This window comes from Heteronotia binoei, chromosome 21 (genome assembly GCF_032191835.1).
Source record: "Heteronotia binoei isolate CCM8104 ecotype False Entrance Well chromosome 21, APGP_CSIRO_Hbin_v1, whole genome shotgun sequence".
Taxonomy (NCBI): Eukaryota; Metazoa; Chordata; class Lepidosauria; order Squamata; family Gekkonidae; genus Heteronotia; species Heteronotia binoei.
The window spans coordinates 86,783,538-86,807,916 of NC_083243.1; the positions used below are offsets into that span (position 1 = coordinate 86,783,538).

The 24,379-nt window shown below is 43.3% G+C and overlaps 1 protein-coding gene across 1 annotated transcript; it reads left to right on the forward strand.

Annotated features, from left to right (window-relative positions):
• Positions 1-1,080: 1,080 nt before the first annotated feature.
• MED6 (mediator complex subunit 6) lies at positions 1,081-24,059 on the forward strand. Its single transcript, XM_060262554.1, has 8 exons — positions 1,081-1,199; positions 7,467-7,626; positions 8,809-8,900; positions 18,525-18,607; positions 19,177-19,285; positions 19,863-19,978; positions 21,970-21,997; positions 22,782-24,059. The coding sequence occupies exons 1-8, from the start codon at positions 1,178-1,180 to the stop codon at positions 22,910-22,912; spliced, it is 741 nt and encodes a 246-aa protein (XP_060118537.1). The 5' UTR covers positions 1,081-1,177; the 3' UTR covers positions 22,913-24,059.
• Positions 24,060-24,379: the final 320 nt, after the last annotated feature.

The following is a 24,379-nucleotide window of genomic DNA, read 5'->3' on the forward strand; positions in this document are numbered from 1 at the left end:
CCAATTTAGTATCATCTGCAAATTTAATAAGCATTCCCTCTGTTCCTTTATCCAAATCATTTATAAAGATATTAAACAAAACAGGTTCCAGGACAGATCCTTGAAGCACTCCACTTGTCACTCCTCTCCAAGAGGATGAGGAACCATTCACAAGCACTCTTTGGGTGCAATCTGTCAACCAGTTACAGATCCACCTAGCGGATCCAAACACATTTTACCAACTTGGTAACAAGAATATTGTGTGGAACCTTATCAACAAACATTTTTATTTTTTAAAAATCTACTTCTAGGCATTTTTTACCACTCTATGTAATAAAATGGATGGGGTTACAAAATGTTAAGGCAAAACGAACTAGCATTACATGTGCAATCCTAAACAGTTACATTCCTCCATTTCAAGCACATGTCTTACAAGAACAAAGTCAGAGCAACAAGTAACTAGATCTAGGTAGCTGCTTCAGGATGTCAGTAAGTAATGTATAACACAATCCTATGTAGTGTTGGGGTCACTGCTATGCTATTTTATCACCTGCTTATATGCTTAGGATGCAGCTAGTAATTGAAAAATTGTCGTTTGCAGGTGGGGTTAGCAAGGTTTTTTTTTTTTTTTCTTTTACAGCCCCCTGCTCCATCTACCTTTAAAAGCAGCTTGGTCTGATTTAAACATGTATGTTCTTGTCCTAAACGCGCCATTGCTTGATTTCTGCAGCTAAGAGTTGTAAAAGCAACTAAAATACAGTAGACAGGTTTATTCTTTGTTGACTGGCAGCCCTATTCACAACCCCATACGAAGTTAGGTAAATATATTTATGTTTTGCATTATAGTTGCTTCTCACGTCATTATTTGGATTACTTAGACATGTATAGATCTGTATAGCTCATTCAACCCTACCCCATGCATCCACAGTTTAGTTTCCTTCCCTTCTCCCCCACTGATCAGCTAAAATGTGTGTAGTTAAACTTTGTACAACTCGAACTCGCTGGAGTTTCTACACAAACTAAGAATGTCGTTAACAAACCAGCTTCGGGTTGCTGGGGCAACTGAAGAAATAACTGCGCATACCTCATGTTGCTTCTCTCGCCGGTATAATAATTGTCTCTCTAGCCGGTACCTTCTCTATGTTCCAATGAGGTCATAGCTTTGCGCCCGGTGGAGCGACGTTTCGTCTTGAAAATCATGGCGACGGTGGATATACGAGGTATTTGAAAATAGTTGTATGTGTCGTTGCTTGGATTTGATTGCTTGATATGCGGCAGCATTGGTTGGAAATGGACCCTCGGACCCAGCTTAGTTCCCTTTACTGATATGTTTGTTTCAATGCACAATTTCCTCACTAGTCCCAGAGTAGGCCGAGGTGACAATGACATCTGGCAACCTCTGGTTTGACGAGGGGGTGGGGAATGGAGAGCGGAGAGCAGGCATAAGGCCACGGGACCGCTGAGCGTAGCGGAACAAATAGAACGTGTTCGCCACATGGCTTATGTCAGGCACAGTTGGGAAGAATCGCAGCGGACTGATGACGTGCTGCCTCTTTTGCCTCTCTCCCGCACGGCCTGGGGGAGGCGAGTAGATTGGTGTCGCTGGGTTAATGGTGAGGGAGGGTGCCATCATCGGACACAGGCGAAGGCAAGATGCCAGCCCTCCCTATCCCGTCACTGGTGGGTCAGATGGAAGGTGAGGATTGTATGAACATATCTACAGTCAGTCTGAAAGGAATTATTTGAATTCTTTCAATGCACAACCCTTGAGGTCTACTTAGATCTCCAAGTACCTTAACGATGGCATGGTCCATTGTATCAAAGGTGGCAGATAAATCCAGTAAGAGCAACCAGGTGACTTGTGTCTACATTTAGATGGAGGTTGTCAGCTAAAGCTAGCAGAGCCTTCTCCTACTATAGCCTAGTTCCAGATTGAAAGGACTCTAGAACAGATGAGTTATTAAAGAAGGCTTTCAGTTGGTTTGCTGCTGCTATTCTCACAATTGCTTTGTCTGGAAAGGGCAGGTTAGATATGGGGAAAAACTACCTACATCAATTTTCTGTAGGGATTTTTTAAAAGTGTTGTATGGATATCCACTTAATAATAATAATAATAAACTTTTATTTATATCCCGCCCTCCCCGCCAAGGCAGGCTCAGGGCGGCTAACAAGACATGGTAAAACCATGATACAATAAAACAATATATAATATACTTAATAATTTAAACAGTAAAACCAATAAAACTATATAACATTATAATATAATCAAATTGTGTATCAGATGGCTCGGTGTTATTGATGTTATCAGGGGTTCCGTCTTAAAAAGCTAGCTGGAAGAGGACAGTTTTGCAGGCCCTACGGAATTGGTTAAAATCCCACAGGGCCCGCACCTCTTCCGGCAGTTGATTCCACCATTGGGGGGCCTTCATAGAGAACGCCTGTTCGCTGGTAGTTTTTAGTTTGGTTTCTTTTGGCCCAGGGATTTCGAGAAGATTTTTTTAACTTGATCGTAGTGCTCTCTGGGGAACATATGGAGAGAGGCGGTCCCTAAGGTAGGCAGTTCCTCGACCATATACGGCTTTAAAGGTAATGACCAGCACCTTGTAACGGACCCGTTAAACAATTGGCAGCCAGTGCAACTCCCGCAGCCCAGGCTGCACATGTTCCCACCGAGGCAGTCCCAATAACAGCCTGGCTGCTGCGTTCTGCACTAGCTGCAGTTTCCGGGTTCGGTACAGGGGCAGCCCCATGTAGAGGGCATTACAGTAGTCTAACCTTGAGGTGACCGTTGCATGGATCACTGTTGCCAGGTCGTTGCGCTCCAGGAAGGGGGCCAACTGCCTCGCCCGTCTAAGATGAAAAAAGGCAGACCTCGCCCGTCTAAGATGAAAAAAGGCGGACTTCTTTGAGTAGTTGAGGTAAGGTGCCCTGTTAGTGATTGACTTTACCTATGAAGGAAGGTTAAAATGCTTGGGGCTCTTTAGCTTGGAGAAATGTCAATTGCGGGGTGACATGATAGAGGTTTACAAGATTATGCATGGGATAGAGAAGGTAGAGAAAGAAGTACTTTTCTCCCTTTCTCACAATATGAGAACTCATGGACATTCAATGAAGTTGCTGAGCATTTGGGTTAGAACAGATGAAAGGAAGTACTTCTTCACCCAAAGGGTGATTAACACATGGAATTCACTTCCACAGGAGGTGGCGGCAGCTACAAACATAGACAGCTTCAAGAGGGGATTGGACAAACATACGGAGTCCATGAGCGGCTATTAGCCGCAGCATATTGCTGGAACTCTCTGTCTGTGGCAGTGATGCTCTGTATTCTTGCTGCTGGTGGGGGGGGGCACAGTGGGAGGGCTTTTAGTATCCTGGATGGACCTCATGATGGTGCCTGGTTTTTTGGCCACTGTGCAACACAGAGTGGACCATTGGCCTGATCCAACATAGTGTCTCTTATGTTCTTATGATAGATACTAAGGACTTGTTGATATGGTCATTATATGATTGGACAGGGATCCAGGGCAGAAGTAGTGACTTTCATGAATCAATATCATTTATGGAAACTGGGTTAAAGTGGTTCACAAATAGAACAAGCAGTCTATTAGGCATTTCTGCTGGTCAACTTATGTTACAATTGGCTAAGTCAGAGTGTATTCTCAATATTTTATCAGCAATATTTTGCAAACATATTGCAGCCAATTGTCTGTTCCTGATACAATGAAGGCTCAACTTTAGGAGTCAGCAGATGCAATGCTACCTTGAACAATTGGGATGGTCATGATGAACTAGCTGGTGTAGTTGGTTAAGCTAAGTTGGACAGAACTTGGGGTACAGAACTCTCTTATTTTTATTCTACCCTACCCCAAAGGAGATCAGGATAGTGTACATTGTTCTACTCCCATTCCATAGAATCATTGGTAAAACATAAACATCTTAACTATGCCACTCACCATGTTCTGATAACAAATACATTAATGTTATTATCAATGATAGATATTATCAATGAGTGTGTTCTACAGTGACTGAATTTCCTTTCTCTACTGTATCAACTTGTCAAAACTTAAATATTTTCTGTTAGCATTGGGGTCAACTTTAAATGTGCTGTTTGTCATAAGTTTTGGGGCAAGTATGAGGTACAAGCAAACTATGGAATCTTTTTAAAATATTGAGTGAGTTTGAAAAGGAAGGTGGGGAGGGTATAATTAGATGTTTAAAATACTTCTTTGCTCAAAATGCTGCAAGTTTACTGGTGCCCAGTGTTGAGCTGAATTGGATTTTGATTGCAGCTAGCAAAACATTTGGAATTGTATGCAAGTGCTAGTAGATGGGACTGTTGAAGTTTCACCATTCTGAAGAAAGGCAGATTTTGCTGCTGCTGGAGAGCTCAGAATCAGGTGTGGATCAAAATCCAGAATTACATATACTTTACTGCTTGGCTGGAAACACTGCCATGCGGTGAATTGAGTTAGTCTCCTTTCTCCTTTGTTACTGCTACCTTGTTCTGATGAGCACAAAAGGCAGGCAGCTGATCAAGTGAGCCATTCTGCACTGAGTTTGGGTCTTTGGGTTTGCTTTTGTTCTCACAAAATTATATAAGAAGTTAAGTGTGCTCTATTGCTTCTGTGTATTGGAGCTATCAAACTCTGTGCTTCTTCGTGAGATTAAAAATGTAATTTTGTGAGATTACAAAAGGAAATTTTGAACAGGAAAATTTTTGAAAGCATTGGACAAACATGACTACTTCAGTAAGAGCAATATCAAAACATCATATTTGTAAAGCCTGGGCAGGTATTTAGACACTGGCATAATAATCAGCACAGGCATTTTTGTTTTTTAAAATTTTATTTTATATATTTCAGTGTTAAAACACAGGCATGGCTTCTAATCTGTCAGGTTAAGGGGCTAGACCAGGAGTGGCCAAACTTGCTTAACATAAGAGCCACACAGAATAAAGTCAGGTGTTTGCCGTAATACATGAACAAACATTACACACATCTTTATCAAAATGCTTTAATACTTCCTTTACGCAGAAAGATAAAATACATATGTATGCACTTTACAATAGGACTGTGCTTAAACAGACGTTTTAAAAAAACAAAACAAAAACTGGGAATAGCAGTCCCCATAAGACAAGCAAAGGGAAAGGTTAGGGACTTATTTTTTGGCACTAGTGGGAGAAGGAAACACACATGTACCATATAAATCACTGACCACCATTTGCATCGTTATGCATCTGCCTTGACACCAAAGTTAGTAAATACAGTTGCTACAAGAGCTATGAAACTAGGGGGGAGCTCTGAGCAGTCCTCTTTAATTCTGTCCCTCTTTCCTGTGGCTCCCTCGGCTCTTGCACTTTCTTTCCCTGCTCTAGGTCTCTGGGCAACCTCTATGGTGGAGGAGATCCTGATTCTAAGCATGATTACTTGAGAATAAGCCTGCATTAAGTTCCTCCTCAACCTCCAGGAGCTGCATAATATGTGTGAAAGAGCCGCATGTGATTCCCAAGTTGCAGTCTGGCAACCTCTGGACTAGACAAACAAGTGGTATGATCACTGTGAACAAATGGTATAAAAGAATGAGCTGCACTGCAGAAAATCTCATCAAGAATAAGAATATTTTAAAATATACTATCATTTAGGTGAACCGAGGAAAATGATTGATTCTTTCAAAAAGAGTGAAACCAGCATTTCTGACACATACCAATAAGTATTTCCTATACAGGAGGAAAAGTGACTTTTAAAAGTAAGATTTTATTGTCATATTGCCCATGGCCACTCTTCCAAGTACATTAAAATAGTGACCACAATTAATAGTCACAAGAAATTATACTGACTTTTTTTTGGTTGCTGTAATGTTACTGTCTCTGTGCACGCATCCATTTCTTGCCTGTGTTCTGTGCTGCTTGCTGTACGCTGCTTTAAATCTCCTGTCATTTTGCATTATGAGTTAATGAAGAAGATGATAATATTGGATTTATATCCCACCCTATACTCTGAAATCTCAGTCTCAGAGCAGTCACAATCTCCTTTACCTCCCCCCTCCCCCACAACAGGCACCCTGTGAGGTGGGTGGGGCTGAGAGAGCTGTTGCAGCAGCTGCCCTTTCAAGGACAATTCCTACGAGAGCTTTGGCTGACCCAAGGCCATTCCAGCAGGTGCAAGTGGAGGAATGGGGAATCAAACCTGGTTCTCCCAGATAAGAGTCCACACACTTAACCACTACACCAAACTGGCTCTCCTGTGTCCTCTTGCCAGGCATTCCCTAACATAAGCATGATTGTACATATGAGTGACTTTGGGGAGTATTCCTAAGCTGTTAATTTTTCATGTGGATAGCAGCCAATAATGACTATACATAATACATACTTCTTGAACCTGTGCTCTTTTATATGTTCTTGTTTCAAGAACACATCTTTATTCTAGGTGACACGTAAAAAAAAAGATTGGTAAATTGCTACATTGAATAAAACCAGCTTTCACAGAGGCAGAACGTAACAGATGTATTTGCATAATAATTTGAATATCTCTTTGCCTGCCTCTATTTTATGCAAGAGTTAGACCAGCATATTAAAGACTGGTATGGTGTATGCATTATGCATAGACCTATTTATGATGCATTAATCATGGCTTCACAAGCATCTAGGTATGCTTTCTAAAAGATTTCTGAAGCAGTGTATTCATATTTTATACAATTGTATATGTTGTGGCTGGGCTTGCATTACTTGTTTACTCAAAACTTTTCAAATCAGACATCCATGTTAGAATACTTACAGTGGGATTTCTGGGTTTGCAAGCAATATCAATGCAAATTCATTGCAGTCCTGTATTCATTTTCGCCCAGTGAGCTTTTACTTTGTAAAGCAGCTGCTTTATTTCCTTTGTTTGAATCCTTCTGCGATTTTTGTGATTTCCACTGAGCTACTGGTTCCTTCTCACTTACTCTTGTCTCCTTCCCTTTAATTTTGCTGAGAGTAGTGTTGCTGTTTGCTTTGCTTTGTGTCCTTTGTGCTGTCTGGATGTAGACTATGTTCTAAGAGAATTCAGTGTTCCTATGATTTACCTGCTACATAACTCTTTGTAAATAGCATGTTATTTGAAGTATTCATGAAGCCCGATGGAGCTTGAATAAAGAATTCTCATAACAAAGGTTACTGGAAGAGCAAAAGACTCTGCTTATTAGTGATATAATCCCCTAGCCCGTCCGAAACTTATTAAATAGCTCTGATCTTTTTCTGTCACTGTTCACACATGCAGTTTTTCCTATAACTGGTTAGCCATCACTCTAAATATCATTCATGTATTGTTAGGATCTATTAATATACGATTATTATCGTGTTTCATGCTGGTAGAATTTTAACAAAATTACCCAGCAGCAGCTAGTTTTGAAATCCCAGTAGATATTGGAAAAGCTTTTTAATTTGAGGGAATATGTCACCATTGTGCTATATTTGTATTAACTCTGGGTTTTTCTTTCCCACTGCCCAGATAATCTCCTGGGAATTTCCTGGGTTGATAGCTCCTGGATTCCAATATTAAACAGTGGAAGTGTATTGGACTACTTCTCAGAACGTAGTAACCCATTTTACGATAGAACATGCAACAATGAAATGGTCAAAATGCAACGGGTTACCTTGGACCACTTGAAGTAAGTTACTCTAAATATAATAGCAATCTATCAGACTGTTTTCAGAATGGTTTGTGTTGGTTTCTGTGAAGGATTCAGTAACTGTAATAGAGATATTTGGGTCCTGTTTTCCTTTTCCTTTCATTAATAGCTGTGTCCTATAGTTTCAAATAATGAAGTTAAAAATATTATTCATTTTTCAAATAAACAATGAACTAAGGCATTTTTTGGAAAAGAAATACTAATGAGACCAGAGAAGTACTGTGCCTTTTTGCATTTTAAAGTATGCTCCCTAGAGAATAATTTCAGTGATCTTATTAGTAAGTAGCTAATGAGAAACTCCCCAGGGCTTTATTTGAAAATGCTTAATAATAAAGCTGCTGCTTTCTTTATGAATGTTTTGAAATTTTGTTGATTTGTGCATGAGTTGCATCTAAGGCTTCCAATGATGTTCAAAGCCTGATTGAACCTAAGCACTGATTTTATATCATGTTATTGTCCCATTAACCCATCAGTGAGTGTGTGACAAGTGGGGTTGCCATGTCTGGAGAAAAAGTCCTGTACCTTTATTTTTAGAAACTTCACTTCCATGCTGTAGAAAGCTTCACCTGCCCATTTCTTACACATTTATTTATTCAGTTATTTATATTCAAGCTTTCTCCCCAATGGGGACCCAAGGGTAACTTACATCATTGTTCTCTCCTTCATTTTATGTCCACAATGAACATGTGAGGTAGGTTAGGCTGAGTGTGTGACTGGCCAAAGGTCACCCAGTGAGCTTCCATGGCAGAGTTGGAGGCTCAAACCTGGTTCTTCCAGATCTTAGTCCGATGGATGTGAGGGCGATCTGGCTGCAACATCTGTCACCCCATTGATCGCCAGGGTTGATTCAGCTGACCTGGCTGGCTAGGTAGGTGTTCCCTACCTCCCTCACTACTCCATGTGCATCCCTCCCGAAGCTGTGCACTCCGTGGAAGAGGACGACTATCCCAGATAGAAGGACTGTACTGTTCTTCAGTCAAGGGTATACGATGGATCTTAGTCTGACACACCAACTGTTATACTTTTATTAAAGAGACAGGACATTTTTCTCAAGGGCTGTTGGCAGTGCTAGCGACAGGCTTTCTCAGTTGGTTTCTCTGGTGAATGCAATAAGATTGTAATCATTGGCTCTTCTGATTGGATCTTTTTTCTTCCTTCCAGCCAGATGGTTGGTGTAGAATATATTCTTCTCCATGCCCAAGAGCCTATTTTGTTCATCATTCGTAAGCAGCAAAGACAATCCCCTACTCAAGGTAAGGATTGCTGCAGTTCCTTTTAATGTTCCTATCTTTTTAAAATAAGGAGCAATCCAGCATGTAAGTTTATTGTCACACTCAGAGGGATTGCTGTAGGGTTCAACATAGCTGTATCCCTCCCACCCACCTGAACACAGGAAATGCATATTCTTGATGGACTTCAGCATCAATGCTGAGGCCTTTCTGTGCTGCATAGCTCAGGATTTCATAGCTGTCTTGAGAACCTTTACTGTGTCCCACGTTGTATCTAGTGTACTGAGCAGATGAGTAGGGTTGCTAGGAGGCCTGGAGAAAAATGCCTTGTTGCTTTAATAGAAGATTAATATGGTGAATGCCATCCCATTAAGCCTCTGTTAAAGGGACCAGACACTTTTTCTCCAGGCAGTTGGCAGTCCTACAGCTTCCTACTTTGGTTTGAAGGAGGTTCTGAAAATGGTGGAATGTACTGTAGTTACTTTGTCATGGTAGATCAGGGGTCTCCAATGTGATGTCCATGGGTGCCATGGTACCTGCTAACACCTTTCCTGGTACCTGCCAAGTGGTTTTAGAAGGTGGGAGGGGCTAGGTGGAGGCATTTGTCCAGTTGGGCTTCAGGGCTGTGCAGATTAAAATGCATCTTGTTAAATGTGGCTTTTCCTGAAATGTCAAATTGTTAATATTAGAGTTATCTTTAACCTCATTGACATTTTTTTATTCTCCATCTGCTGTAGCAGCTATTTTGTGATTGTGCCCACTGCTCTGTATTAGAATGCGAAAGTTTACAGTACTGGAGGATGCTTCCGTCCTTGATCCCCTTCAGTCCGGCTTTCGCCCGGGACACGGGACGGAGACGGTGTTGGTTGCCCTGGTAGATTACCTTCAATGGCATCTGGACCGGGGCGGCTCGGCGGTGCTGATGTTGTTGGACCTGTCGGCAGCATTCGACACGGTCGACCATCGGTTACTGACCTGCCGCCTCGCCGACGTGGGGATACAGGGGTTGGCCTTACAATGGCTCTCCTCTTTCCATGAGGGTCGGGACAAAGGGTCGCGATTGGGGGTGAACTGTCCCGGAGACACACACTTGATTGCGGAGTGCCTCAAGGGGCGATTCTCTCCCCGATGTTATTTAACATCTATATGCACCCCCTTGCCCAGATTGCCCGAAGGTATGGGCTGGGTCATCACCAGTATGCTGATGACACCCAGCTCTATCTGCTTATGGACGGCCGGCTGGCCTGCGTCCCAGAAAATTTGGACCGGGTGTTACAGGCCATGGCTAGGTGGCTCAGGCTGAGCGGGCTGAGGCTAAATCCGGCGAAGACAGAGGTCCTTTGCTTGGGTCGTCGTGGTCCGGGAGGGGAAATCCCCCTGCCAGTTTTTGATGGTGTGCCACTGACAGTGGCGCACAAGGTCAAGAGTTTGGGGATACTATTGGAGCCTTCCTTAACGATGGAGGCTCAGATAGCAGCCACTGCTAAGTCCGCATTTTTTTCATCTTAGGTGAGCGAGGCAGTTGGCTCCTTTCCTGGAGCATGACGATCTAGCAATGGTGATCCATTCAACGGTCACCTCAAGGTTGGACTACTGTAATGCCCTCTACATGGGGCTGCCCTTGTGCCGAACCCGGAAGTTGCAGTTAGTGCAGAATGCCGCAGCCTGGTTGTTATTGGGGCTTCCAAGATGGGAGCACATTTGGCCAGGGCTCCGGATTCTGCACTGGCTGCCAATAATATACCGAGTCCGGTACAAGGTGCTGGTTATTACCTTTAAAGCCCTATATGGCCTAGGACCTGCCTACCTTAGGGACCGTCTCTCCCCACATGTTCCCCAGAGAGTACTGAAATCGGGATCTCAAAATCTGCTTGTTATCCCCGGGCCAAAAGAGGCCCGCCTGAAATCCACCAGGGACAGGGCCTTCTCTGTAATGGCTCCTTTCTGGTGGAACCAGCTGCCGGAGGAGGTGAGGGCCCTGTGGGACCTTGGCCAGTTCTGCAGGGCCTGTAAGACAGCCCTCTTCTGGCTGGCTTATAACTAACTGGCATTGGAAACTGAGTGTGGTTTTGATAGACTGCTGTTATATGTTTTATTATTTTACTGTTTTAACTGTGTAAGATGTTTTAAATTCAAAATTTATGTTAGATTTTATGTGTTGTGAACCGCCCTGAGCCACTTCGGTGGGAAGGGCGGGATATAAATTGAAATAAACTTGAAACTTGAAACTAATACTGAGCAGGAAGTAACTAACCTCCACAATGAATACTCCAAAGATACAATATCATAAATAAAATACTGATTTAATACTACTGAAGTCTCTTTGTCATTTTTATATGCAATCTCTTAATTTTTATACAAATCATTGAACCACACTAACACAAATAACTAGTCACTTAGAAGTCACAAGAATGTGTTCACAGGTGCTAGAATAGTCCAGAATAACATAGATGGAACCCCTGTAGACTAATAGTCTCTCTAATTGACACAGTAAGGCTGACAGTCTTAGTGCCTCACTTAGAGCATCTATTAGTCCACAGGGGTTCCATCTGCAAATTGTTATTATGACATGAGGAAGGTTTTCCTTCTGAAACGTGATTCATACCTAGGAGATGTGTCTTAATCAAGTCAAGTGTTCCAAGAAATAAGAACTATAACAACGAAGAAAGATTAAAAGATTTCCCTATGAAAAAAGATTAAAGAGCTTGGGCCTCTTTAGCTTGGAGAAATGTCAGCTGAGGGTTGACATGATAGAGGTTTACAAGATTATGCATGGGATAGAGAAGGTAGAGAAAGAAGTACTTTTCTCCCTTTCTCACAATACAAGAACTCATAGACACTCAATGAAATTGCTGAGCAGTCAGGTTAGCATAGATAAAAGGAAGTACTTTTTTACCCAAACACATGGAATTCACTGCCACAGGAGGTGGCGGCGGCTACAAGCATAGACAGCTTCAAGAAGAGATTGGATAAACATATGGAGCAGAGGTCCATCAGTGGCTATTAACCACAAGGTATAGATGGAACTCTCTGTCCAGGACCAATGGTAGCCTCTGCACAACTTACCTGGGCCTGACAGTGGTGATTTTACAACTCACCTAAAAAACAGGTTGCTTACCTGTAACTGATGATCTTCGAGTGATCATCTGTGCAGTCACACACATGGGTTTTCTGCCTGGAACGAACCCGACCTCGGAGAATTTAAAGCTAGCCTAGGCGTTTATTTTGGCGCGCATTCCCTCTCGTCCTGGGGAGCAGGCATCTACTGCTCATGCCTGGAGCGAGGGGGAGGCGTTCCACCCACCCAGTTTCTTCTAGCTGCTGTATAGAGAAAATTATTAATAAGGTAGAGTATAAACCAGCAGCGGGGAAGGCTTCAGATGACCACTTGAAGATCATCAGTTACAGGTAAGCAACCTGTTTATCTTCATCATGGTCTCTGTGCAGTCGCACACATGGGTGACTGGTAAGCTGAAGTGCACGGAGGCGGGTGGTGGTTCTGAAAAGGAACGACATGAGTTAAGCATGTATATAGATACAAGGCATTGTACTTACAGTAGAAGAGACTGTAGGCTTCAATCAAAGATAGAGCGAAGGACACATCTCGCCGGGCACGGACGTCTAAGGTGTAGTGCGTGGCAAATGTCGATGTAGAAGACCAAACCGCAGTGGCCCAGATGTCTTCCATCGGTACGCCCTTACAGAAGGCCGAGGACATGGAGAGGGCTTGAGTGGAATGAGCTCGCAAATGTTCGGGTACGGGCTGTTTAGCTAATTGGTAGCATAAAGCAACAACCCACTTTGAAAGTCTCTGGGTAGAGATTTTGTGTCCATGCTTAGGAGTTCCATAGGCTACAAAACGCCTAGAATCCTTACAAAAGGGGCGTGTCCTTTCAATATAGTAAGCGAGGGCCCGCCGTACATCAAGATTGTGTAAAGTTCATTGGCCCGCGTCACTAGGTTTCTGAAAAAAGGAGTGTAGAATGGTCGACTTTCCCAGATGGTAAGGTGAAATGACCTTTGGCAGGAAAGTAGGGTCAGGACGTAGAACCACTCTGTCATGGTGGAAGACAGTGTAAGGTGGGTCTGTCTGAAAGGCACAAACATTGTTAACTCTTCTGCCAGATGTAAGTGCCACTAGTAGTGCTGTCTTCCATGATAAGAGGTGCAGTGGAATTGATGCCATTGGTTCAAAGGGAGGTTTCATTAGTTGGCTCAGAACAAGAGATAAACTCCACGTAGGTTGTAGTTGACGAATTGGGGGTCGTAGATGTAGAATGCCCTTTAGGAAGCAGGATGAGAAAAAACTGTGCGTCCTTCAATATGCGGGTGAAGGGCTGAAATAGCGGCCAGGTGAACCTTTAAAGAGGAGTAAGCCAGGCCTGAGTTAGAGAGAGACAAGGTGTATGACAAGATCTGAGCCATCATGATGTAGGCAGAAAATTGTGTTCAGCAGCATACTCTGCAAATCGCTTTCACTTTTGGGAGTAAGACTTTCTGGTGGACGGTTTTCTGGCATTTAATAGGACGTGTCGGACTTCTGCAGGAAATTCTAGAAACTGATTCTCCAAGCAGTCAGTCACAGAAGTCCCAGATCGTGATGTAGGACCTTGCCATCCTGTTGCGAAATGAGATCCCGAGTTTGAGGGAAGTGATGAAACACACTGTTGGAGAGAAGGAGGAGTGTGGTGAACCACAGTTGACGGGGCCACCAGGGTGTGACTAGGATGCAATTGGTCCAGTCTGATCTGATTTTCTGAAGTGTTCTCATTATCAGTGGAATGGGTGGAAAGAGATAGTGTAGCGGTCCCTCCCACTGATGGAGGAAGGCATCTCCCGCAGACTGAGTTGATGGAGGGCCCCGGGTATAAAAGTGTGGGCATTGGGCATTGTCCGGAGAGGCAAACATATCTATGACCGGAACTCCGAACATTGCGAAAACTGGCTGGAGGTAGCGTCGTTTGAGAGTCCATTCGTGGTCGTTCACGAGTTGGCGACTTAGTGTATCTGCTTGGGTATTTTGGATTCCCGGTAAATGAACAGCTGTTAGATATATGTTGTGAGCAATGCTCCAATGCCAGAGGACTAAAGCTTGTTTGCATAGACGGGCATATGCAGTGCTCCCTTGCTGGTTGATGTAAAATACAGTTGCAACATTGTCTGAAGTGACCTGGCCGTGAAGAGATGGTAGGAATGACTTGAGTGCCCTGTGGACCGCCAACAGCTCTAGACAATTGATATGGAGGGATTTTTCGTAGGCTGTCCACTGTCTTTGTACCATTAGTGTGTCAAAGTGGGCTCCCCAACCCCACCTCGAGGCATCTGTCATGACAATGGCTGATGGAGGTGATCTTATGAATGGCATCCCCGCCAGAAGGTGATGTCCTATTGTCCACCATTCCAGTGCTGGAAGGATGTGATGTGGAACGGTTAATAAAGTTCGTTGGCATTGTCGATGAGGATGGAACATCTGTACGAACCATAATTGTAGGGGTCTCATGCGGAGTCTTGCATGGCAAAGGACGGAAGTTGTGGCTGCCTTAAGACCCAGCATGCGTTGAAAGATGAGAGCTGTCTGGGTAGGATGAGATATGATGGTAGTGGCCAGAGACTGAATATTGTGAACCCTTTCTGTAGGAAGGTAGGCCTTGTGAGGTACCATTGATAGGTGTGCGCCTATGAATTGGATGTCTTGTGTTGGGACAAGGTTGGACTTTTGAAGGTTGACTTGAAGGCCCAGTGAGGATAGAAGTGCTAGAGTAGTGGAAATGTCCTGTTGAAGTTGCTCTTGAAATTGGGCCCCAATGAGCCAGTCGTCTATGTAGGGATATATGGAGATTTTTTGTTGTTGAAGCAACGCCGCCACTACCGCCATACACTTTGTGAAGACTCATGGTGCTGTTGATAGGCCGAAGGGGAGAGTGCGGAACTGATAGTGTTGGTTCCCGACAGCAAATCTCAGGAATCTTTTGTGGCAGTGGTTGATGGTAAGGTGGAAATAGGTGTCTTGAAGGTCTATGAGTGCCATCCAAGCATCTTTGGGGATTAATGGGAGAACAGACTGCAGGGTAATCGTGCGGAATTTTTTGTACCAGATATGACGGTTGAGTTTGCGGAGGTCCAATATTGGACGTTGTCCTCCATCCTTCTTTGGAACCAGGAAGTATCGAGAATAGAACCCTGTGCGATGGAATTGCGGTGGGACTGGTTCTTTGGCTGCCTTGGCCAGCAAGGTAGCGATCTCTTCCTGGAGAGGTAGAGAAGGAGGGGTACGTATAAAGCGATGATGCCTCGGGGGCAATCGAACTCTATGGTGTAACCCCTGTGGATGATCGCCAGGACCTATGAATCCGATGTTATGGATTCCCACATGGGGATAAAAGGGGAGCAGTCTTGTTGTATGAAGATGGAGATGGTGTGGTAGAAATGGAGGTGGTACCAGCAAGTCAAAGAGACTGTTTTGGGGCAGTAGTCGCCTTCTTAGTCGGTTGTGGTCGAGGTCGTTGATGGAATAGTTGCTTAACTGGTGGAGCTTTGCGTTTCCAGTAGTCGGCCTGTCTGGGTGAACGGGGACGCTTGTAGAAGGATGGTTTCCAGCCTCTTTGTCTGTTGGCTTGTGGCTGTTGCTGACTAACCCCTAATCTCTTGGCTTTCTTCCTGCTGTCATCCACTGTAGTTAGAATGTCATCAGTAGTCGCATTAAAAAGACCTTGACCATCAAAAGGGAGATCTTCAATTTTGAATTTAATGTTAGGCTGTAGTGATGAAGAGCGGAGCCAGGCGTGCCGACGTAAGGCAATGGAGGTGGCTATGGTTCTAGAAGAACAAGCAACAGTGTGGCGGACCGAATTAATCTGTTGTTTGCTTACTCGGGAGAGCTCCTGTAATATCTGTGATGCTTGCTTCAGTTCAGGGTCAGGTAAAGACAGAACCAGTGTATTGAGTTGAGATGTTAAATTAAAAGTATATGCTGAGAAGTAAGCCAGGTAATTATGGATCTTGGAAGTGGCAGTCGAGAGGGAGTAAAGTTTTCTTCCCAAGGTGTCCAACTTCTTTCCCTCTTTCTCGGGTGGGACAGGATGGCGTGTTTGTTTTGACTTTGAGGATGAATGCACAATCATCGAATTGGTTGCAGGGTGATTGAATAAAATTTTTGAATCCGGTGCATGTATCTTGTATAGGCATAGGTGGTACCGATGCAGGCTTGTCCCAAGCCTCCTTTAGTCCTTCCAAGTGGACGGGTAACATAGGTAAGAAGGATCCTGCAGATAGGTCCGCATGGACCAGGTCATGGACTACATCTGATACTCTTGGTAGGTCTGTGGTAAGTTTATGTTGAGAGTATTTGCCATGTTTGTGAGCAGGTCCAGGTATGCTTTGGATCCCTCAGATGGAGAGAGGTCAGCTGGCTTTGTAATGTCAGACGTAGGTGATTTTGGTGACGAGATCGATTGTGAAGACTCGAGTGCTCGGCTTCGGAATCCTCTGGAGCATCCATGGGAGTCGTAGGTCAGTCATGTGTAGGCGTAGACAATGGTAAGGCCTTACCTAAGGGGGTAGGTTGGTCAGGTTGTAGTGTTTGCTGCTTCAATGGAGCAGATGTTGAAGGAGCCGGTGATGTTTGCTTCGGTTCCTGACTGAAATGTCGGGGTCGATAGTAAACTTCTTCATGGTACTGATGACGGTGTGCATCCTCATGGTACCGAGGTTCAGTATGCTTGTATTGATGAGTTTCCTCACGGTACTGAGGTCGATGTTCCACAGATGGTGATCTAGAGGGTCTGTAATATCGATGGCATCAATATGGAGATGGAGATCTGGACGGGCTGTAACAATAATAGCTATCCCTGTGCCGACTTGGAGACCGTTCAAGGTACCGACGAGCTGGGGACTCCCGATGGAGTGGGGAGACAGCAGAATCTTTAAATGTATGCGGTGCCGATACCTCACGGAATGAATGCAACCCAAGTAGGTTGGCTCGTTGAGCTCAGAGTTGAGGTGACGGTTCCAGAGACTCCATGGCCAAGATGTCTTCAGGCAAAGACTCGTGAATAGACGGTGACCAGGATCAAATACGGATGACTTCATCGGCAATAACATCGGTAGGGATCAAGAGTTCGGGTGGAACAGTCGGTGCCGTGGATATTGATACCAAGGTGGAGGTTGTCGAATGCAAGGTCATGGTATCCAATGGTCTCAGGTCCGAGTGACTCTTCAAAGCCGACTTCGATGTAGATTTCGACTCCGAATGTTGTTTCGACAAAGATTCCAAGCGGTGTTTTTTCTTGGAGTCATCCGACTTCTTAGTGTGTTCTCCTGACTTAGGCTTACTGGGAGCCGATGCCATAGAACCTGCCGGTTTAACCACGTCCCTTAGCGGAGTCAGGGAAGGTGGTGAGTTTTGGGACCCAGAGGCATGGGACATCACAGGCCGCAATGAAGACTCTAAGAGATGACTCCTCAGCCTAGCAGCACGGTTTTTTCTTGCCTGCTTCCCGAATTGGCTACAATGGGTACAAGTGTCAGCCCTTTGGGCCTCCCCCAAACAAAATAAGCACAGAAGGTGTCCATCTGTTGAGGGGATTTTGGTCCCACACCGAGTACACTTTTTGAAAGTCGTTTTAGGATCCTTCCCTTCCATACACCTGGGGGTGGGGTGGGGTGGGGAGGAGATGGGACGATAGTAAAAGAAGATAAAGTTCTTTTTTTTTTTAACGATACCAATAGAAGTCCGAAGAAGACGACGACAACAAAGAAGCAGGTATTTGTGAAGAAGGTAGCAAGGCTAGGTGAAGTTGAGGAGACGCAACGAGGAGAGACTATTCCGAGCAGCGGTTAGAAAGAAACTGGGTGGGTGGAGCACCTCCCCCTTGCTCCAGGCATGCATAGTGGATGCCTGCTCCCCAGGACGAGCACCAAAATAAACACCTAGGCTAGCTTTAAATTCTCCGAGGTCGGATTCGTTCCAGGCGGAAAACCCATGTGTGTGACTGCACAGAGACCACAATGAAGATCAACTTGTTACTCTTCATCTTTAGCATCTTTGCCAGACTTTTCCTGGGGAGAGGCTGCCAGAGTGGGAAAGAAGGAACTAGAGAGTCAGTGTGATATCATGGTTAGAGTGTCACACCAGGATCTGGGGGACTCAGGTTGAAATCCCTACTCTGTCATAAAAGTTTGTTGGGTGACCTTGAGCCACTCACTCTCTGACCCTACCTCACAGGGTTGTTGCAAAGATTAAAGTGAATAGAGGAGAGTGATGCTGCTTTGGGTACCCATTAGGGAGAAAGGTGGGGTATAAGAAATAATAAATTAAGCTGAAGAGTGGGGGGAGACAGGTAAAAGAAAGTTTGGTTGGTGAATGGGAAGATTGGAAAAGGGAGACTATAGGGGGGCTGCCAGGAGGAAAGAAAGAAGGAGTAGTATGGTAAAGGGGATACAGGGTGAAATGAAATTTCCCACCACAAGTCCTGTTGTTTCCCCACTCTGTATATATACAGCGAGAGAGCACACTGTATGTATTTTTTTCTGTTTGGAAGATGTCTTTGAAAGTACCATGAAAGTTCAGTAAACTTTCAGCTACTGATCCTTAAGTTGTAAGTTGAACCAAGTCACCCTTATCCAGGGCTTTGGGTTACTCTTTTACAGTTATCCCATTGGCTGATTACTACATTATTGCTGGAGTGATTTATCAGGCACCTGACTTGGGTTCAGTTGTGAACTCTAGAGTGGTAAGTCTTCTTCTTTTAAATAATAATAAGAGTTGCCTGCGTAGTACTTTGTTTGTTCCCTGATTGCTTAAATTTTCCCCTCAAGGCTAGCCTTCTTTAATCTTTTTTTGGAAAATGTACAAGAGCCCATGAGCAACAGAGAAGGAAAAAAAAGAGATTAAGCTTATCTTTGGATTGTTACATACTGTATTTTTATATTAAAGGTGGAAATGACATGAACGGTGCTTAAAATGTACCAGGATCTGGTCCTATCGCTTCTAAATCTAACCTTTAAATATGTGTAAAAATGCAGTCATTAAATATATGTACTAACAGATAGTCTTTCTTGCCCCCTATATGTCTCTATCCCTTTTGCTTCATTGACTGGCAGGGGATCTAGCATACAGTAACTGTTTCATTCCCCTTTCTGATTTTGGTATAAGAACCCAAAGGAAGACAGTAGGCACCAAACTAGCCCAACATTTTGTACTGAATATGTGTGGGATTTCATTTTGTGTGCTTTGTTTTGTATGGCTAACTTACCGCAGTGCAAGAGAAATGATACATTTTGTTATCTATACTTTATAAAGCTCACTGCAGTACATGGAATCCAGTCAGCTTTTGAGGAAGCCTTATCCTACTGCCGCTATCACCCATCCAAAGGCTATTGGTGGCACTTCAAAGATCAAGAAGAACGAGGTAGGATTTCAAGGGGTCTGGGCTCTAAAATCACTCCCCCCTTTTTCATCAGGATGCATTCTAAGATTAGGTGTGGTCTGTGCTGAAATTAGTTAATACTGTTGATTTTGTTTAAAACAGCCAAAAAGAGGTAAAATATTAAGGCCATGTTCTGGATCAGCATAGTGCTGGAGTGGGCTCCCAGTTTTGATTAGTGTTATTGTTTTAGGACCTTAAATTTGTGGGTAGGGACAGCAAGGGGGGGAAGGTCTTCATTCTACACCATGAAAGGGATTCATACTAAAGAAAAGTCACATGATTGTTTTTGAGTTAGCATCCCTGTATGATTGGTAAGTTGAAATTTGAGGAAGCAAATACAGGGAGGGAGGAGGGACTAATCTCCATAGAAAAAGTTATCAGTGGAATTGGTAGAAAATTGTGGAAATGAAAGCTGACTACTGTTAAAAAAAAGTCAGGGAAACAATGAACAGTGAAAAAACGGGAAGATGAGAAGCTGAATCCATAAGTGAGTTAAAGATGGATTTTAAAAAATTGATTTGATGGAGTGCTTCATTATTTTCTCAACTTTCATTTTCAGATAAAGCCAAACCCAAAGCTAAGAAGAAGGAAGAGCCAAGCTCTATTTTCCAGAGGCAACGTGTGGATGCGTTACTTCTTGATCTGCGGCAAAAGTTTCCTCCTAAATTTGTGCAGGTATTAAGTTAAATTGTGTTCAGGTGGGTGTGCTGGGGGTCTTTATAAAGGTGGTAGAGCTGTGTTACCCAGCCTAAAGGGTAGAACATTTTGCTAGGGTTAGATGTATTCTCTAGGAATGTATTTTAAAGGTAAAAAGGTAAAGAAAGTCCCCTGTGCAAGCACCAGTCATTTCTGATTCTGGGGTGACATCGCATCGCAACATTTTCATGACAGACTTTTTACAGGGTGGTTTGCCATTCTCTTCCCCAGTCATCTACACTTTACCCACAGCAAGCTGGGTACTCATTTTACAGACCTCGGAAAGATGGAAGGCTAAGTCAGCCTGAACCCAGCTTCTGCCAGGATCAAACTCAGGTCATGGGCAGAGCTTGGACTGCAATACTGCAGCTTACCACTCTGTGCCACAGGGCACCTCAGGAATGTATTTTAGCTTATACTGACTTAGTTGTGATCTTTTTAAAAAAAACATGATTATGGACAATCTCTTTTTCTCTTCTCTTCTTCAATGGCAAACTGCCTCTGAATGTCTCTTACCTTGAAAACCTCATGGGCTTACCATTAAGTCAGCTGTGACTTGGCAGCAGCACCCCCTAAAAAACCTACAGTTTTTTCCCTGGTAGTGTCAGAAAAAAAGAAAGAAATTATTAGCTTTCCGCTATAACAATCTGGGAAGCCTTAGCAGGGGTGTTGAACTCATTTGTTAAGAGGATCAGATCTGATATAATGATACCTTGTTGTTCCGGGCCATGTCATCTTGGGCTGAGCTATGTTGGGCCAGGCCATATGTATATCTATTTAAGATTACGTAGCAGAGATATAACCTTCATAAAGGACACAAACAAAAACAAATAGTTTTTTAAAAAACAACCCTTAAAACATGCTTAAAATGTTAGCACTTGTTGGTATTAAAGGTTCTTTCTTTGTATCTCCCAGGGAACTGGGCAAAGGAAGCTCTGGCTCCTTCCTTCCTTCCTTCCTTCCTTCCTTCCTTCCTTCCTTCCTTCCTTCCTTCCTTCCTTCCTTCCTTCCTTCCTTCCTTCCTTCCTTCCTTCCTTCCTTCCTTCCTTCCTTCCTTCCTTCCCCCTCGTGGTCCCCTGGGGAAGAGAGGCTTGGCTCAGTAGCTCTGTTGTGTGATTGAGAGAGACTGGAAAAACAAGCTCTGCCATCCCCTTCTCCTCTCCAAGGGAGGAACCTCAGCCAATGGAGAAATGGAGGCTTTGCTCTGTAGCTCCTGTGCAACTGAGCAAGCCTCGCAAAGCAAGCTGTTATGCAGAAGGAAGCAAGAGATAGGAAGAAGGAAGCAGATGACAGCCAGTTGCTTGGGGGCCTGATAGGAGCCCTCCAGGGGCCTGATTTAGCCCCTAGGCCACATGTTTGACACCCCTGCCTTACTGGAAACATCTCTTGTGTGAGTTCAGTGGAAGTGAAAGCCTTCACAGTAGCTTTTCCCATTCATCTGTCTGAGCATTGTGATTCACACCTGTGGATTATGCCTTTTTGTGTCCCACATCTTAAATCTTGGCCTTAATACAATGCTGCTGGTCTGTGATGTGGTTGATTTAAGACAGGACCCTCAGAGTGGTTTGTTCATTTTAGTGTATCCTTTTTCTTGTCTGAGGGGAAGACAGTGGGATCATAAAGACATGGGCTTGAATCAGTGGGCATTCCTACCTATGCATCCATTAATGGCTTCATTTAATATTGTGTACATAAGGGAATATTTCCAGACAAGAAGCAGTGGCCAGTTCCTCAGCTGTGATGTAACAGTAGGTACTTGTCTCTCTGTGATTACCATGGTATTCCTGTTTCAGTACTCGAAAGAGAGGTGGCACACATCACAGATGTGTGACAGCCTATTCCAGCTTTGTCCTTCTGAGCCTCTGTATAGGGCATCTTGTAAATATAAAGATCTGTTTACAAAGACTATGTCGAAGCCAGGCCATAGCCTTCTGATTCATGAACCTGTTTTTTCATTTTTTTCCCCACAGCAAAAGCCTGGAGAAAAACCTATCCCAGGTAAGAATTTGGTTACCTTTTTTTTTTTAAAGGGCCAAATTCAGACATTGTGTTTCTACTGGGGCTATTAGGAAGATTGCCATTGCTAGCACCAAGCTCATGCCTATGAAAAGTCTTTAAATGTAAAGATTAACTATAGTAGAATTTCAAAGAATTCTCAAAGGAAAAACACACACAAAAAGACTGTGAATTCTTGCAAATGTCCTGGTTGCAGGGAGCCATGATTCATAGGTAGGACAACTGAATAATAGCAGTTCTTGTGATGTCTGAGTCCTGGAAGTTTTATACTGCTTCAGTGACATTTCTTATCAAATTACAGAGTTGGAAGGGGCCGTACAGGCCATCTAGTCCAACCCTCTGCTCAATGCAGGATCAGTCTAGAGCATAATGTTGGGGATGCATGCAAATTAGGGAAGCTCAAAAACAGTGTTCCTTCTAAGCTGAGTTAGTGTGAGCTAGCTCGCAGTTTGTTAGCCTCCGGCTCACACATTTTTGTCTTAGCTCAGGAAAAATGGCCCCAGAGCAAACTAATTTATGCAGTGGCTCACAACTTTAATGCCAGTAGCTCACGAAGTACAATTTTTGCTCACAGGACTCCACAGTTTAGAGGGAGTATTGATCAGAAAATTATTTTACCTTGGCTAGGGGGTTCAGTTGATTATTGTTCTGTTCCTACAAAAGTGGAACAAGAAGAAATGTGATCCTGGATGTTTCTGCTACCATTCAATGTAGTTCTCTTCATTTAAGTGTTTTGGATTAAACTGTGCATATTTTGTTTCACCAGTGGATCAGATCAAAAAGGAGCCTGATCCAGCCCCTGAAGTTGTCAAGCAAGAGGAGAAAGAGGCTGCCAAGATCAGTCAGCAGAGCACTAGCACCAAAGGCCCACCGGAAAAAAGGATGAGATTGCAGTGAAAAGTGATGCAATGACACTCCAACGTAGAAGAAAGAAATTAGTAAATGACGTTTCTTCTCTGTTGTTGTGGTCTGAACATTGCCCTGAGGACTCTAACATTTAAAGACTAAAGCATATGGAATTTTGTTTTCTCCTTTGAACTGAACTTTTTACCCTGAATTAAATATTTAGAAAACAGTTAGCAAACTGTTTGTACACAGGAAGCAATGGCACATCCCCTTGCTATTTTAATGTTCATGGCTAAATTTCACCTTACGTATTTTTTCATCATCTCGCTTCGGGGAAGACTGCTTCTTCTGGCTCTGATTAGTAGATCTGCCTTAAGGAGAGCAACCATTACCTGTTGGGCTTATATGGGGAGAGGTGCAAACTGTATTTTGGTACTGAAGAATGAAGATGTCAGCTATAGATGAGACAGTTTTCACAACTGCTTTTTAAATCCATATAATTGGACTTCAGACTCTTGCTAAATTTCCTATTCTCCTTGATCTTTCTCTAACGCACACTGAACATTCACTCTTCTTTCTAATTAATACAAGGTTATGAGTTCATGATGTCAAATAAAAATGTTTTGTATTCATTTTTAAAAAATAATGATACAGAAGGGCACATGAATCAACCTGATTACATTTTTCTGAACTTGAAATTTTGTTCCTGATCCCCAAATTAGACATAAAAAGAGAATAGATTAGGAAGGGTTGGAGTGTTATGCTACTCTTTTTGTCCATCTGATGGCATAGTACTTACATTGGCAACCAATGTAACCAGTGGTTGAACTTAATTGGGTCACAGTAGTATTTGGTGGACTTCAGATATTTTCTCTTTAACAGCAAAGTATGGTCCTTCAGGTATAGAAGAGACTGTGTCCAGAACATAGTTTAAACTTTACTGCTTTCAGCAGCCATTAACTACTTAGATATGGTGCCTGGTAATAAAAAATAAATTTCATAAATTTTGTGCTGTTTGAGCTCCTTCTGTTTTCAGCCCTTTTGAAATGCTTTATAACTAAGAAATCAACATGTCAGATCACAACTATAATGGCAGCTGCCTGCCCTGAAGGTATTGCTTTGTATGATATCTCCAGTTTGTAAATGGTATATTGTTTTAATTGATAGAAGGAGCAGGAATAAATTATTTTTGTGGAAATATATGTTCTGTATTATTTTTTTCTGCTTATTTGGCTGTACTTAGTACATAGACTTAGTTTTGGCAGCAGGGATAGCATTAATGGTCAGCATGGCTGGACACTGCTGAGTCCCACGCCCACAGAAAGCTCACTGTTGTGCACAGATATTCCATCTGCTCCCTTCAGGAATGGCTAATTGCTGTAGGAGACCCCAAAACACTTCTGAAATTTCCCACAGAAAGAAGTTTCTGGGAACAGCAGAATGTAGAGAGCCAGTTTGGTGTAGAGGTTAAGTGAATGGGATCTTATCTGGGAGAATCGGATTTCATTCCCCACTTGA

Bases quoted from the DNA above. Each gene is read 5' to 3' on its own strand.
- MED6 (XM_060262554.1), top strand. From the start codon at position 1,178: ATGGCGACGGTGGATATACGAG. The intron at 19,286-19,862 runs GTAGGATTTCAA...TTTCATTTTCAG, and splicing joins CAAAGATCAAGAAGAACGAG to ATAAAGCCAAACCCAAAGCT. The intron at 19,979-21,969 runs GTATTAAGTTAA...TTTTCCCCACAG, and splicing joins TTCCTCCTAAATTTGTGCAG to CAAAAGCCTGGAGAAAAACC.